The sequence below is a fragment of the Acinonyx jubatus genome, chromosome D4, assembly GCF_027475565.1.
Source record: "Acinonyx jubatus isolate Ajub_Pintada_27869175 chromosome D4, VMU_Ajub_asm_v1.0, whole genome shotgun sequence".
NCBI classification, from domain to species: Eukaryota; Metazoa; Chordata; class Mammalia; order Carnivora; family Felidae; genus Acinonyx; species Acinonyx jubatus.
This window is the reverse complement of record NC_069391.1, coordinates 88495191-88512669: the sequence shown is the minus strand read 5'-3', so window position 1 is coordinate 88512669 and position 17479 is coordinate 88495191. Positions and strand designations below refer to the sequence as shown.

Here is a 17479-nt window from a genome sequence, read left to right as displayed (position 1 = left end):
TCAAACGTCTTCGCCTGTGTCGCCTGCGTGGTCTGAATGAAGGAGAGTGTGCGTGTTCTCTAACTACTTTACCCACGATGATCTCTTCAGTCACTTGTTACCCACATCGTCCACTCTTAAAATGAACTACCTTTCTATCTTTTATTCAAGTTCCACGCTGTGGGATTCCAGGAGTTACGTTTTCCAAGAAATGGAACCTATTGTTAATGAGAAGTCACGGAGAAAAAAAAAAACAAATCAGGCTGGCTTCTCTCCTCCCAACAACTCAGTTTGATTAGGTTGGTGGTTTAATGGCTTTAACATCAAATGCTCTGCGTCAGCCTTCTGCCTGAGCTAGTTTACTTACCAACGGTTAAGGCAGCTTGGTTTCTCCTGAAGTCATTTTTAATCACTGGCTTGGCAGTCTCAGGTTTTGTGTTTTTTTCATAGTGCTATTTTCCCGTAATTAGGATAAAGTTTGAACTCGGTTATGACAGTTCCCTAAAAATACCAGTGGAAGCAGTTGGAGGGAGCAGACAGCCGAGTTCTGTTTAGACATGCCAACCGTGGGGTGCCTCTGAGTCACCCGCCTGGAGATGCCCATGGCTGAGGTTGGGGGCCTGGGAGTGGGGATTCCAGGGCCACGAGCATTTGGGTGGTGAGTAGCCGAAGCCTCAGAGTCACCTGCGGTTTGCGAAGTAAGAAAATAAAGGGGCTCAGGACGCAGCCCCAAGGAAGACGGTTTCCCAGGGGCCAATAACGAACGTAAATGGTATTTGTCCAGAACAACAACACATCTTCCATTAAGCAGTGTTTGTTGAAGCCCATTATGCGTGCACACACTTTGTGGCCCATGAACTCGGCCCGGGACAGCAATGCAGGAAACACGGAAGCTCTCACGTGCAGGTTTCGGGGGCCACCCCGCCACCGTGCGGCCATGCCACCGGGCTACCCCGTGGTGTGCGTACGGGTCTGTAGTCATGAACACGAGCCACTTTTTAAGAGAGCAGATAAAAATGAAACCCACATATGAAACGTGAGACACGCAAGTGTTGCATTAATCCCCTCACGTTCCCCGGGCTGCTACCTGAGTAAGCTATAATAACCCTGTCTTTGAACCTGCGTCTGTGAGCTAACAGCCTGTTCTGAAAGGCTTTGTTCCCCATATACACACCCTCCACACCCTCCCTCCAAAAAGATGAAAGGAAGAGCAATGTTTTAACGGTAGTAAATCCCTCTACCTCCCCCGACACACATGAACCGCTGTCTGGCGAACCACCAGAGGCTGGGTGTGTGGGTGCGTGCGGGCAGCAGCTGGGGGCGTGACCTTGGATGGGAGTCACTGCGGCCGTCCCTGCTCGTGTTTCTGGACAGCAGCACGTCCCAATGCTGACCCGCGGCACTCGGGGATCGGCCAAGGCTCCGCTATTACTCACCGCTCAGCTCCCCATTTGGAGGCCCCAGCACCCCGCTTGTCCAACAAGGAAAGAGCCTCGGGAAATGGCCCAAGAGAGGAGTCACAGGTGGGAAGAGCGGGTGACACTCCAGGGACGAAAATGGAGAACGTGTGGACACATCTGGCTTAAGCCCACTGATTTCCCCCTTTCTGTCCTGGTTTTGGTTAACTTCAGAGATGCCACAAGGAGGTGGAGGTTAGTCTAGAGACCCGTGATCATGGTCAAGCGTGGGTACCCCCGACCACCAGGTGCCCGATTACAGAAGGTCATCTGCCACCACAACGCAGCAGATCAATTCAGCAGCCTCCTGAAAGAATAACTCCCCCCGACCGAGGGATTTCAGGCTCGAACTGTAAAGCTCCCCAACTCAAGGAGTTCTACTATGCAACATAGTATGTTCAAAGGAGAGAAACTACACAGTCACCTCTGTGTCTGAAAAAGTAACGGCAAAAACTGGATTTCTATGCAACTCTAATAAAACACAAACTGACAAAAATCCGGATGGAAGAATAAAAAGACAATGGCCAGGAGATCTAAAAGACACGGTCCGGGAATAAGGCGGATGTATGTGTCAGCTTAGGCTGCTGTGACAAATGGCCCAGATGGGGTAACCTGACTTCTCATAGTTCCGGAGGCTGACAAGTTCAGTATCAAAGTGCTGGCCTCTTCAGCCCCTGGCTTGCAGATGGCCGCCTTGTCATTTTGTCCTCACACGGCAGAGAGAGAGAGTTCTGATGTGTCTTTCTCTTCTTGTAAGGAGAAGTCTGGTATTTCTTACAAAACTCAGCACACAAATACCCTGTGAGCCACACTCCTCCCAGGTATTCACCTAACACAAATTAAAATGCATGTCCACCAAAACGTGGATGAGAATATCCTTAGGACCTTTCTCCAAATAGTCAAAAGATGCAAACTACGTAGGCATCCATCAACAGAAGAGTGGGTAACCAACCGGTATGGTTATACTGTGGAACATTCTTCAGCAAAAACGCGCAGTGGTCTATCGATACAGGCACAGCACAAATAAATCTCAAAAACGTTATGCTAAGTGAAAGAAGCCAGCCGTAAGTGGCTATGTGCTGTAGGATTTCATTTCTATGAAGTTCCAGAACACATAAAACAAGTCCATGGTAGAAAAAAGAACAAAACAAAACAAAGCAAAACAGAACAGTGGTTGCCCGAGGAGGAAGTGTGTTGCCTAAGAAGCTGCATGATGGAACTTTCTAGAGTGATAGGAATGTTCTGTGCCTGGACATGGGGTTTGCACCGCAGAGATTTTTTGGCATTCGCTGGACCTTATTAATGGGATACTTAAGATCTGCGTGTTTCATTGTATGTAAGTTTTTTTTTTTTTTAATGTCTATTTATTCTCAAGAGAGAGACAGACAGAGACAGAGTGTGAGTGGGGAAGGGTCAGAGAGGGAGAGAGAGGGGAAACACAGAATCTGAAGCAGGCTCCAGGTTCTGAGCCGTCAGCACAGAGCCTGACACGGGGCTCGAACTCACAAACCGAGAGCTGAAGTCGGACGCTTAACCGACTGAGCCACCCAGGCGCCCCGTAAGTTTTAACTCCAAAAGAAGAAACAAGACTAGGACACAGTCACTGAACTCTTGTCAATGATTTCCCCGCTGCAATATTTACGTACAGATAAACAAATACCTATAACTGATCATGAAACACATTAAACAAATAAGTTGGATTGATGATGGAGAGACGGGTGATAAGGTTAGCACAGTGAAGTGTATGTAAACAGCAGGGTCTGGTTGGTGGGTATATGGATCCCGTGTTCATCGTCAGATCCTTTCTGCTTTTCCATATGCTTGAAATTTTTCCTAATAAAATGTCAGGGAAGAAAAGAGCATCTCAAAGCATGAAGAAAATGGTCCTTGACACAACAGTTCAATTTAGATGTTAATTTCCACCAACTTTATCCTACAGTTCATTGTAATTCCAATCAAAAACACCATCAGAATTCTTCAAGGAAATTGGGGTGTTCTTTAAGACCTGATACAAACACCTTAAAATTACTGGTGACTACTGATAAGTGACAGAAAAATTTTAATTTCTATGTGATCAACTAAAAATCACGAAGGAACAATGTGAGGGCAGTGGCCAAAGACAAGGAGACAGGTGACAGAGTGGAAACATGAGTGTCCAGAAACAGCGAGCAAACGTCACTGGTGGCAGGGAAAATAAAGTAGTCGATACCAGTCTTTCTCCTTCAGAGTAGCAACAACGAAGAGATTTATGGGAATCACCTTGGAAGTTAGGGAGAAACGGGTCCTCCCTTCGTGGCAGGGAAGGAACCCGCGCACACCTACTCGGCAAGATCACCAATCAAAGGTGATCCTGTGCCCCTGCGTGTCTACGCTTCAGAATGTCCCCCAGAGAAACACCAGCCAGCCTCGGGACACACACAGGGAGGCCGCGGTGGATGTGGGTCAAGGGAAATGCTGCTCATCACTGTGGGAATATCACATGCTTCTCCCGGGACAGAGAGAGGGAGAAGGACAACCCGGGAAGTTTAAAATATACTGACGTCCTGGGCATCAAACATGTCCAGTGTAATATCCTTTATGTAAAAAAGTGCACGGCAGCCAGAGGAAACCACTCTCCAGATACACGCGTGTGCTAAATGCTCAGAGAGGCCTTATCTGGCACCCACCCAGTGGGAGAGATGATCCTGGGGGCCGGGCTGGGGGTGGGCCGGGGAAACTTTCACTGGACCAGAATGGCCTGAATGTTGATCCTTCATTAAATGCATCCTTAATTAAAATGGATCCTTAATTAAAAATGAGAAAAAAATAAATGCAAAAATATTGCTGAAATTTTTATATAAAATGTGACTATAGTTGATATTTACATGTTTAAGAATTACATTATGATTACATATAAATTATATTTTGTATCTTATTTCCCAATAGTGTCTGTTTGCGTTATAGAATGTTTATATAAAGTTTACAAGTATAAAAAAATAAGTCCACTTTGAAATCACAGACATTTTCTCCAAAGACTCACAGCTGTGCCCCGGACGATGGCCACACGCATCAAACACCACAGCAGGTGACGCGGTTGGGGGCGGTGCTGGGATTTCCGTGGGAACGGCCTCCCCGTTTCCCAATGTGCTCGGGACGCCCGGGTCCTGGGTGGCCCCAGCAACCTGGCCTGTACTCCCACACACGCCCTCCAGCCTTGTAGGGTCACGGTCACAGAAAGGAAGGAGCAACCGTTGCTCTGAGACATTCCTCCCTCACCCTGAGCCACGGAAAACAGAAGTGTTCAGCCCGAGGCCAGCACGTCGCCATCTTGTGTGAAGTCCAGCCAGCGTCCAGCAAATTCGGCAAAGACATGTGCTTGTTGGATTGAAAAACCCGGATTCTTACATAACGGAAACCCTCAGGGAATGAGAAAATGGTTCGAGGAAAACAGATACTTACTGAAAGTTATGATTTGGGCTGTGTGTTGGACCTAAAAAGGAAAAAAAAAAAGGCTATTAATGCTTTATAATTTGGAATAAAACTTTTTTCCAAACCAGCCAATGGTAAAGGCAGCCACAGCCCAATGCACTCATTTGTGGTGAGCCGTCCTCGGGCCCCGGGCTTTGCTGCTGCCCAAGATTATACGGCAGGGACGATGAAAAACCACAAAATATGGAAGAGACGCTCTCTGTGTGTGCAGAAACGTCTAGAGGGATTTTTGGGGTTTTTGCTGTCTTCCCTCTCTCTCTCTCAGCTCATCCAACCTTGACTCACAAGATCGGGTTACTAACAGGGGCCCAGATGGTCTGGAGCCTGTGTGACAGGGCTGGGGCACCGTGGGGACCATCTCACAACTGGGATGAGAGAGGAAGCGTCCCCTCCGGTCGTGTGATTTCCCCGCCACCTCTGACGGGCACAAGTGTGTGGAACCATCAATGCGCTCCGCTCTGGGTTCTGCCTCTCAGCCGGGCCCGGGCTTCTGCGGGTGTCCGTGTCCCCGTCTCGGTGCGCAAGGCCGGCCTCCCCCACCCGGCGCACGGCCTTCCCCCTACGCCTCGAAGCTCACCTTTGTGTCTGGGGGTATTTTCTGCACTCCAGGTTTACAGACCGTTCCATCTGTGTCTGTTTTCCTTTATGACTAGTAAATGGCTAACAGGTTAAGCCGGGACCTCGTGCACAATGGGAAAGGCCCCGGGGAAATGGTTTTACGGATTTCCTCTCTGCTGGCTCGTGCGTGTTCGGTTTCAGGCTGCAAAGTAATCTCCTGTTCCGTGGCTGCGAGCGCTGCTGGCTGATAACCACACGCCTGGGCCGCCCCGACTCACCGAGCCGCACGAACAGGACGCCGGTGGCGGTAATGGTCTTCACCCCGTTGGTGGCCACACACTGGTAGTAGCCCGTGTCTGTCGTGTCCAGATCTTGGATGCGCAGCCGAGAACCGTACTCCGTCTTGCGGATGATGATGCGCCTCGGCTCCTGCACGACCGGGGCATCGTTCTTCAGCCACCGCACGGTGGGGGGCGGGTTTCCGGCCACCTTGCAGTGCAGGATGGCCGTCTGGCCTTGCACTATGGTGATGTTGTTCACCGGCTCCAGAAAATTCAGAAAGTAGCCTGCAGGGGAGAGAGCGGTCACAAAACAGCAAAGCTGAGCGAGGGCTGGAAGAAAGGGCTGCCTGCGAGGAAGCCTTCCATTTTCTCTCATAAATACAGTCCGTTCCTGTCACTGGTGAGGATTACATTCTAGAATGTTCTGAGAGACATGCATCAGCAAACACTGAACCACCGCTCCCGGGGAAATACAGCGTCAGGTTCCTTCGGGTCTCTGGTCGCGGTATTTTCATCAATTGCGGCATAACCTCATTTTCTGTGTATTTCCGCTTAAAAATGCCTTATTAACACGTACTGTTGATTCACTGACATCGAGCCCACGGCTGACGCTGCTGTTAACTCATGCCTGAAAGAAGCTTATCTAACATGTGGTTTCCTACCACGAGGCACATCACAGCCTTCTGGTGTTTAGGAACGCTAGGCCGCCCTTCAGCACTGTCCCCGGGGGGATTTTGAACTGCAAAATCACCAGGGCGCCTGGGTGGCTCAGTCGGTTGAGCATCCTGTTTCGGCTCAGGTCACGATCTCACAGATCATGGGTTCGAGCCGCACGTCGGGCTCTGTGCTGACAGCTCAGAGCCTGGAGCCTGCTTCGGATTCTGTGGCTCCCTCCATCTCTGCCCCTCCCCTACTTGCACTCTCTCTCTTAAAATGAATAAGCGTTTAAAAAAACTAAGCTACGAAATCACCAAAACAAAGCACAAAAGTGCAGGGGAAAAAAAGACTATATAGACCCCAAAAAGTACCCTTGTTTACAGTATAAGCTGGGACAATTAGACGGGTGTCGCCTTCTTGGGCCTCAGCTAGGAACGTGTGCATTGGGCAACTCTAAATGTTCACGGCTCTGGGCACGCCTAAATGCCCCCAGTGCACCAGGAGTACTGATTTGGGGTTACACGTACACATTAGGCAGTGGGTGAACTCGAAAATACGGAACCCGTAAATGAAGATCAGCCGTGTTTCTCTCTGCAAACGCTAGATCTTAATCCAACCTCAGGGACTCGTGATGCAATTCGCACTCGGAAAGGCCATCCCCCCTTCCGGCCACAGCACCTTAAAGCTTCGATGAGGAAAAATCCAAAACAGACAAAACAGACAGACACACACTGAAAAATGAGCTAATCCCTGGCCGGGACAGAACAAAGGTGTCTAGGCCGAGTGCTGCCGAAGGCTCTGTCCCACGGCACCCCGGGCAGGAGCGGGGGACCCGGGCACAGCCCCACGCGGGAGCGAGAGCAGGCCTGACAGTGCCCGGGGTGCAGCACGAGCGGGGCTGGACAGTTGGGTTCAACCCATCCAGGGACGGGATTCTCAGCTGGTGAACAAGAGGAAGTGAAACAGTTGGCAGGGGAGAGGGGTGTGTGTGTGCGTGTGTGTGTGTGTGTGTGCACGCGCGAGTACGTGCCTGGTGTGGGTCAGGAACTGAGAGATTACTCGAGATGGACGTGCACTGCTAAATTCCACAACACGTAAAAAAAAAAACCAAAACTAAGGCTCGACAGACAAGACGGTCAATCATGAGATGAACTCGCTTCAGACCAAAGGAATATAATTGAGCACTCTGAAAATGACCACAAAATACATTCATGTTCTGAATCTTTGGGTTCCTACGCTTTTTTTAAGCAGTGAGTTTGAAAGATTGAAAGACGGCACAAATCTGTTAGGACTGCCTTAATTGGATGGCAAATGACAGGATTTCTAGTGGGCCCTTGGGGTACATTTCACAGCATGGATGGTGGCCCCTAGATGTTGTGTGGCAGGGGGCAGCAGGGGGTGGGGACGCTGTGGGTTTTAAGACGAAGGGATGGTCTTACTTCACAAGGGAGAGTGGATGCATAGCTGTTTGTAAAGGTGTCACTAATTAGCAGTAATCATCATTAACCACATCATTAACCGCATCAAGCTTCTACCTTGATTCTCTCCTAGCCAACCCTTTCCTCAGTGCACTCAAGTAAGTTGCAGGTGAGAATTCTCGTGGAGGGACACAAAGCTGGAATGTGGAACAACCCCCTGAAAAGACAGGCCGAACCAAGCAGGGTGGCATTCTGGACGTACACTCTTCATAAATGCAACTGCACAAGCTGGGCTGGGGGAACCCTGGTTCCCGCGGCTCCCACCTTAGACCCTGAGTCTTTGGACACTAAACCCGATGCGATCTGACAGTCTGCAGCGGTCACTTCGACACAATCTGGACCGCCCTGATTAGGATAAAGACACCACGTCACGGTGTTCTGGCCAGAGCCCAGCTTAATCGGGGGGGGGGGGGGGGGGGGGGGCTCATACGAAGGAAACTTCCAAGTTGCTTGATATTCAAATGCTTCGTCAAGATTTGCATAACATGAATGCACCAGGAGGGCACATAAAGTGGTCATCAAGCCGGAATGGGAGATAGCAAATGACACATTAAAATCACAATGCTCTCTTTTGGGCGTGAGCTGAATTCCCATCTCCCCTGATGGGAGAAACTGATGACAGTTTCTCCAAAGCCCGGTGACAAACCGTAGCTTCCCAGCAGGCACGGGCAACGGGTCTGTATTCGGGTAGAACAGGAGCATCGGCGTCTCTGGGCTGATCAGCAAAAACATCTACAAGGAGCAGGCCCTGGGGATCTGGGGGCCGGGACATGATGGTCACGACTGGCTCTCATCTCCTCCCTCTAGGGGACCAGGTTGATGGTACTTCTCCCAAGGCCTCCCTCCACTTTTAGGACGTTCGCACACATCCACCTGGGACAGCTCCGCCAGCCGGGGCCGCGTCTCCTGAAAGATACAGGAGGATCTTCTTCAACACGGATACATTCATCTAGAAAGGGAGGGGGAAGTGGGGGAAGACATCAGAGAGGAAGGTCAAGGGGATCGTTCCTTTTGAACCACCGAGGAGACTTGAGGAGAAGCCAGCCGGTAATTGCCACACAATTACCACAAACAGACCCAGTATCTGCTTCTCCAGAATATCTTTTTTTTCCATCAAATAGGTACGGAAACACGGAATTAATTCTTCACCCTGCCCGCCGACAGCTTCTCCTGCACTGTTGATTGACAATTAGTCTTTCGGTGTTCCCCAAGAAGGCTCCTTTCTGAGAAGTCAGAGTAGGGAACATGAACTCCTGCTTCTCCTGCCCCGTGCAAGGACACGGAGAGCAGGGTGTTACCCCACCCCACCCGGCAAGGTGCCGTGAAACCATCTACCGGAGTCAGAACAAGGCTTAATTCAGAGATGGTGCCAGGATTTCCTTTTTAGATGCTTCAGCCGTAATAGCTAACGTGGCCTGAAGAGACGCGTATGTGCTGGAAGCAAACACCTTACGCCATTGACTTAACCACTCAAGCACTCTTGGCTCTGTCTGTTTCTATGAAATATCCAGATCAGGTGAACCTATAGAAGCAGAAAGCAGACGAATGGTTGCCAGAGGCTGGGGATGGGGAACTTACAGAGTGACTCTTAACGGGTATGGGGTCCCCCCGTGGGGTGCTAAAAATGTTTGGAACGGAAGTGTGCTGATGGTCGCACGACACCACAAGTGTGGTCCTGGGTCAGCAAATGCTCCTGAGGAGGGACGGGGAAGGTGAGACCAGGTCGGACAAACCAGGTAAAAGTAGGGGCTACGGTGGGGTTGATGGAAGTGTCAGGTGTGGGGGAGGGGCCACTCTGTCGAAAGCATCCTTCCCCAGGTGCCGGCAACCACCCTCAGATTTGCTGGAATCCTGGGGTGAGGCCACCACCGATTTCTTCCGGGCCTGAGGTGTCCAATTTTTCCAGATCCCCTTCACTGGCAACAGATGAACACTCACCCCTGAAGCCACACCCTCCTCAGTTTGCAGACAGCAAAGGAGAATCCGGTGCAGTGATCCAGCCCACATGTGGAGCTCTCAACCAATTCTTCTTGACCCTCCACCATCTAAACCAGGGAGCTCAGCTCTGTCTTCACACTGGAGCCACCTGGGAGCTTACAAGAAGACCCACGGTAACCAGGACCCAGGGAGGGTCTGGACAATGGCATTCGTCAAAAGCTCTAAGTGTGTAGTCAGGACCTGGGACACCTGCTTAAAAATGCAGAGGACAAAGAGAAGCTATGGTTTCTCTTGGGATGAACCAAACCCACCCAAGAACAAAGTCAGCGCAGGCCAGAGACAACCCCAAGATGAAGCATTGTTGGAGGAGAGCATCAGGACTGGAAAGAACGTGTCTGTATGTCCAGCACCAAACCCTGGAGGTTCTGGATGCAAAGGCATACGAAAGCCTCATCTAGCTGGGAATGGACAGGGCAGAATCTCCATGGACGGCACCCTTGCCTTGACATGGGTCTTATATCTGCCGCTACCAGAAGCTTAGAGAGACCAAAACCATAGGTAGATACCATGGTAACTTACTAAACTCATAGTACCCTCCCTAGGTGAGTGCCTAAAACAGCCTTTGGGAAGAAATTAAGACGTCATGGTGAACAGCTGATATCCATGGTATCAATGCTTCTGGAATTTTCTCTAACCTTCCCATACTCTTCCTCCACTGGAAGTGGGGGGGGGGTCCCTTACTCTGCCGGAAACACACCCAGCTGGTCCCTCATCTTGCAGTCAACCAGAACACCCTGTCCTCAGATCTCTGCTGTTTCGCCAGGGTCAAGTCTCTGCCAAAAGGTCATGTCCACAGACGGTGTTCCCCTGGCCACCCCATCTAAAACAGCCTCTATTCATTTCTAACCTTGCTCCCCACAGCACCGATCTTGGCCTGATGCTATGGCAGAGTCACATAATGGTTAAATTACGGTAACTGAAATAAGTTAATGAGTTTTGACATCAAGAATAACAAAATGTGACTTTTTTGGGGCATGTTTCTCAACTTCATGGCTACTTCTTGTCCAGATTCAATTTAAAATCATCCCGGTAAGTTTGATTTCAAGCCTGGAGTGTTGATGGAGAAAAGCTCTACGTTTAGAGATGATTTGTATAAAGCCACCCTCTAGACAACAGGGAGAAAGCATGCTCTACGTCTCAGTCTCGGGCCTTCTCACTCATTTAGGACATCTCTTTGTCATTTTCTTCCTACAGACCTTCACGTGTATTTTTAGGTAGTTTTTTAGGTATCTTGTCACTGGTGTGTGAATTGTTTTCATTTCTATCTAAGTAGTTTAAAGGAGGCTTAGTGGTTTAAGAAGGCATGGAGGACAACTCTTAGATTTCTACATCGACTTCCCACTGCTGCTGTAACAAGTTAGCACAGACTTAGTGGGGTAAACCAGCGCCAATTTATTGTTTCACAGTTCTGGAAGTCAGAAGTCCTAACATCGAGGTAGTGACAGGGCTTTTTTCCTTCTGCAGTCTCTGGGAGTCTCTGTCCTTGCTTTTGCAGCGTCTGGAGGCGACACATGCCCTGGCTCGTGGCACTTCCCTTGCGTTTAGCCCCACCTCTGCCCCCATCACCACATCTCCAACTAGTAACTGTCACCGGCTGGCCTGCCTTTATAAGGACCTCTGCGAGTGTAATCACCTGGATGATCCAGGATCATTTCCCATCTCAAAATCCTTAACTTAATCCCATCTGCAAATCCCTGCACCGTGAAAAGTAACGACACGTCACAGGTTCCAGGGGCATCTTTCTCTTCTGTCCACTGTGTATATTTTGCTTTTATCTTGCCCCTTTACTGAACTATCTTACTAGTTCTAACAGTTTCTGAGTCGACTGTCCGTGCAAATCTTTTCCGTGCAAATCTCTTCTTCTTCAAATAGCAATAGTGTGGCCTTTTTGCTTTCAAAATTCATACCACTCACATCTCCTTTTGCCTAGTTGTTTTGCTCAATATTATTTTTAAAATAATTTTTTAAACCTTATTATTTTGAGGGAGAGGGAGAGCGAAAGAGAGAGAGCACACCCGAGGGAGGGGTAGAGAGAGAGGGAGAGAGAGAGAACCCCAAGCAAGCTCCATGCTGTCATCACGGGACCCAACTTGGGGCTCGAACTCATGAACCCATGAGATCGTGACCTAAGCTGAAACCAAGAGTCAGATGCTTAACTGACTGAGACACCCAGGCACCCCCAATATTAGTTCGTTTTAATTTAACAATTTTAAATACTGAAATGGTACAAACACACAAAACCACAAATATTAATATAATAGATACCTGTGTACACAACATTAACATTTATGCTAACATTTTGCCATAGCTGATTTACAACACTGTTAAAAAAAATTACACATTCTAGAATGCATCTAAAACCCACATTTCCCTGTTTGAAAACTGGTTATGCACCAGGCCAATGCACATTTCTACTGTTTTATATTTTTAGAAATGTTCCCTGAAAGATCACTTTGTTAGTTTTTTTTCCCCGTTCAAAGTCAGCTTGGGATTTATTTTTGTTGATGCTCATTTATTTTAATGACTGTGTAATATTTCACTGTACAAACCAACCATAGTTTCTTTATCCTTTTCTCAAATGCAGGGCAGTAAATTGTTCCCACATTTTTGTTAGGGCTTAATCACCACCTGTACACACGTCTCATCGTGCACACATACAAGAATTCCTTGAAAGTGTCCACCCGCATGCAAGAGTGCATGTCACGGGGCTTTGAAATCTCTCATTTATGTAAGTCTCAAGGGTTCCCGAAACCACCCGCGTGGTTCACCATCAACGTCAATCAAATTGTTTCCCCTTCAACTATGTCAACATTTGTGTTTAGGGGCCAAAAAACGTTTGCCAACCTGATGAATCTGAAATAGGGCTGTTTCACTCTCCATCTAAAGAATGTGTCCTGAGATGGGGCTCCTGGGTGGCTCTGTCAGTTAAGCGACTGGCTTTGGCTCAGGTCATGATCTCACGGCCCAGGAGTTTGAGCCCTAGCTGGGCTCTCTGCAGTCAGTGCAGAGCCCATTTTGGATCCTCTGTCTCCCCCATCTGTCTGCTCCTCCCCGAATAGCATATGTTTGCCTTTTCTCTCAAACATAAATACACATTCAAAAAAAAAAAAGTAAGAATGTACCATGAGCTGGAGTCTCTTGGAAAGGTTACTGGCCCCTGGCCTCTCCTTCCGCAGCTGTCTGTTCAAACCTTTACACTGTTGCTCTAACTACTGCCATTCATACATTTTCTTTTTCCATTTTTTTTAAATTTATTTATTTTTGACACAGAGAGAGACAGAGCATGAACGGGGGAGGGTCAGACAGAGAGGGAGACACAGAATCGGAAGCAGGCTCCAGGCTCTGAGCCATCAGCCCAGAGCCCGACGCGGGGCTCGAACTCACGGACCGCGAGATCGTGACCTGAGCTGAAGTCGGACGCTCAACCGACTGAGCCACCCAGACGCCCTTTCTTTTTCCATCTCTAATATAAGCATTCAGTGTGCAGATTCCCTTCCACTTCTTCTTCAGCCATCTAATAAGTTATTTAATCTCCATACGGTTGGTCGGCCAGACCCACATATCTTCCAACTTACATTATAATATTTTCTCTTAGCTCCAAGTTATTGAAAGTGTGCCTACCACACTATTGTCATAGAACCCGGTCTACGTGATGATGATTCTTCGACACCACCGATATTTGCTTTACGGCCTAGCACGGACTCAATACCCAGAGTAGCGTTCCACATTTTACCAGTAAGAATATGTTTTCTCTAACTGCTCAGTGCAGGGATTTACATACGTGCATTAGATTAAACTTGTTAAGTTTTTCAAAGTGTTAATAGGCTCATCTATTACTTTCGATGACACGTGTGTTCACGGACTCTGTATTTGTCACATGGCTATTAGTAACTCTGTGAAGGTGTGTTTACATATTGGAAACTATGTTACTGGGTGCAATAAACTTCAGGTTTATGGCATCAGCTAGTCTTCATATACTGTCTAATGCTTTTGTCTAAAAGCCCATTTTGTCTGATTTTGAGGTAGGGTACTCTTTTTTTTTTAATTTTAATTATTTATTTTGAGGAAGAGAGAGACAGAGTGCAAGCCGAGGAGGGAGACACAGAACCCGAAGCAGGCTCCAGGCTCTGCGCTGTCAGCACAGAGCCCGACGCGGGGCTCAAACTCACCAACCATGAGATCACGACCTGAGCCGGAGTCGGACGCTCAACCGACTGAGCCACCCAGGCACCCCTGATGTAGGGTACTCTTGATTAACATAGTCTTGCACTGTATTTTTAATTTTTAAAACCATTGTTATGAGTATACTTTAGAAATGAATCCTGTAAACAGCATATAATTTAACATGTTAATTGATGAATCTTTACGCATGAACCAGGAGGTTTTTAACTGGCAAGTTTTATTTTGAATGTTTCCATTTTGTATTTTATTTCTCATTTCATTTTCATTTTAATCTGCCTTTCCTGTTTTCTACTTGATTGATTTTTTAAATTTTTCTTTTTCCCCTTTACTTGTCTAAAACATGTAGTCGGCAGCTAACCTACCTATTTTTTACAGGCAGACCTAATTTGGCAAAGTTTCCTCCAAATGCGACCAAATACAAGTGCCATGAAATGCTCAGAGATGCAACCACATGCCCACCCATCAGTTTTGAGTTACTGCTTCCCGGTGTTCAGTCATACTGGATATCTAAGCCCCAGCAGTTGTTATTATTTATGATTTTTACTCTCAGAGTTTATTTAGACTTGCTGACCTGTTAACCAAGTGCTTTTCCTTGCTTATGTGGCTTGTACTTCACCCTTCCTCTGGGCTCAGCTGAGCTCATCCTGAATCGTACTTGGTCTTTGGGTAAAGGACTGAGGTTGTAAACACCCTCGGTCTTGGTCTAAGAGTTACCCACGACTTTCACACTTGAGTAATAGTTTAGCTGGGTATGGAATTCTGGCCTGGCACTTACACTGCCATCTTCTGGCTTCTGAGTTTACTGCAGAAATCAGGCTGGTTCTTGTTCATTTGTGGGTAATCTGATGTTTCCCCTCTTAGGCTGCTTTTCATGTTTCCCCTCTATCTTTGCCAGTCCCACGTATCTCTACCTGTGGATTTATCTGTATATAGACTTAATGGGCCTCAGTACCATTCCCGATTCCACCAATTCTGTAAAATTCTCCACCAATACCTCATGAAATATCATTCCTCCATTTCCCTTTATTCCTCCTCTGAAATCTGCTTCTGCATAGATGCCGAATATCCTCCCATATGTAGTTTCTCCATGTGCTTTGCTGCTTTGATATTCCCTAGCTCCTTTTAATCTCCAGCTGGGCACCCTCTTGCTCCTTGATCTGCCCATTAAGTTTCTCATTTCTCCGACTACAATTTTTTATTTCTAGACAGCCTCTTTGGTTTTCAAATCCACCACTGCCTTTTCTTCCTTTATTTTTAATCCTTCTGGCTTCCTTGTTTACCAGCTCACCACTCATCCCAAGCCTCTCCGAGTGTGCCTTGTAATTTTCCACTATAGGGTGGGTTTTCTGTGGGAACCCCTTGGGGACTAGGTTCCTGCAACAGTCAATGCCAAGTCTTCACGTTAACTCTTGGGCCTGGGATTACCCCCCAACAACATTCCCAGCATGTAAACCGGGTTTCCTGGGGGGTGGGTCCATGTCTTGTTTTTCATGGTAGCGCCTTCCGTGTTCGCCCCCTCGGGCCAGGGCTGAGGCGAGGACTGTAGCCCCTAGGTCTCCTCGCCTGCTGCCAATCGCTTACCTACCATGGTCACTCAGTTCCCTGGACCCCACAGGTTCCTTCCTGGTTTGACGCTGAAACCCAAGGTTCCTGCTGTGGCTGAGCCTTGATGACCGTTCAGAGGCCTTACATAGGGCACAAGAAATGTAAATTCTTTCACTTTCCTGAAGCCAAATTCGATTTCTGTCTCAACCTCTCATTTCTCCTGATTGAAGGAAATGTAATACCTCCAATTCCAAGTGATGTCAGTAAAGCTAAGGAGTTTACTCACGTGATCCCAATCAGTATTTTCCCTCCCTTGGCTATTCTCTGCAGTGTCCATTTGCGTCTGGGGATACTCCTCCAGCCTCAGTGTTTGGAGGATTTGAGGCACCTGCAGAAGCCTTTTGCCTGTCTCCAGCATTTGCCAACATGTGCACGCCTTACTGGTGTTCCTTCTACTCTGGAGCCCACGGATGTGTCCATAGCCACATGGGGACACGTGTTGGGGAGTCCGCATCATAAGTGCATGACACCTGCAAAACACCACTCTTTGTCTCAGATAAACTAAACCATGGGGACATTCTCCAAGGCTGCAAACAGAGTAGGACCACCTCAAGTGGCTCATGCCCTGGCAGCCCAGGGCGGCCACAACTCAGCTTCCTCCCTATTCCTGGCTCCTGGTCATGTCTCCATCTCTCTTCGCAAGTGCACGTAAGCAATTACATCTTCTACTAATTTTTATTGAGCACTTGTATGTAATTTAAGCGGGGGGGGGGGGGGGCAAGTTAGTTTGGTCCACCATCGTAACCATCATTAATGCTCTGGAGGCCAAGATCCAAGCCAGAAAGAAAGTTCTCTGAAGAGGAAGCACAGTGTTGTGTTGGCCCCTGGGGTTAGTTCACAGGCTCCCATTTAAACTCCTGGCTTCACTTCCCTTTTGTGCAAAATACGGGGTTTGTACTAATCTTTGCTCAGCTTTCCTCCAGGTCACAAGGCTTCCTTTTAGGACCATTCCAAACCACTCCGGACAGGACAGAACAGGCCAGGAGGGGCCAGACCCCGGCGACTGAGAATCTGGCTAACTTGGATCAGTCAGCACCCCACAGTGTTAGAGGCAGAACAGAAGTCTTCCCTTCTAATTATCCAAGAGGGTTTCCCCTCTGCACAGCGGGGGAACTTTAACAATGATGCTAATGGATTCCGCGCCCCTGTTCCCGGGGCCAGCTCTCTGCTCACCCCTAACTCCGGACACCGGACCCGAGTCCAAGCAGGACCGACACGCCAAGGGCAGAGGTAACAGGAGAGCCCGTTACTATGGGCCAGCACTCCCGTCTCACAGTCGGATCAGTGATGGATGGTCTTTTTCTCCCAACTGACCGTCCCCACGTTTTCCCACTCGGTCAAATTACTTAGGTGTTTGAGAAGCGGCCTGTTTACCAGGCCACACTGACTGGTCTGGGAAGGAGATAAGGAAAGCCTTATGCACCAGGGGTCACAAGGTCACAGGGCTTTGACTGGTAGGAAATACAACAGACAAGCTGCCTGGCAGGGCAGGTGAGGAGGGGACCCTGAGGAGCACATGGAGGACATAAAGCCACTCTTCTCAGGGGAAGTATTTACAGCTCCATAAATCAGCCGGGGGCAGGGGCGTGGGGTCACTCCGCTCAGACGCTCCCGCCGAGCTGTCTAGCAGTCTGCACAGAGCCAGCTGCAGGTTGGGGTGGGGGGGGAGGATGGCTGAGCAGAGGAGCCACAGGGACAGGATGGGGGGTGGTGAGATGGGCAAAGGTGGGAGTCAGAGAACACGGGAAACAGGAGCAAAGGAACCCGAAGGGCCTGAGAAATGCAGAAAAGGACGTGAGCGTTTCTGCGCGTTTGC

General features: G+C 48.6%; 1 protein-coding gene across 5 annotated transcripts in view; it reads right to left on the bottom strand.

The window, feature by feature from the left end:
* The window catches only part of ROR2 (receptor tyrosine kinase like orphan receptor 2), a 197569-nt gene that overhangs the window by 22661 nt on the left and 157429 nt on the right, over window positions 1-17479 (bottom strand). For all 5 annotated transcript variants that reach the window (XR_008291318.1, XM_027041174.2, XM_027041176.2 and 2 more), the window contains exons 3-4: window positions 5741-6028; window positions 4875-4905 (exon numbers count right to left, since the gene is read on the bottom strand). Coding sequence is in view for 4 of the 5 variants with exons in the window: in XM_027041174.2 (XP_026896975.1) it covers window positions 4875-4905; window positions 5741-6028 (319 nt within the window). In the remaining variant the exon portion in view is untranslated. The remainder of the gene's footprint in view (window positions 1-4874; window positions 4906-5740; window positions 6029-17479) is intronic.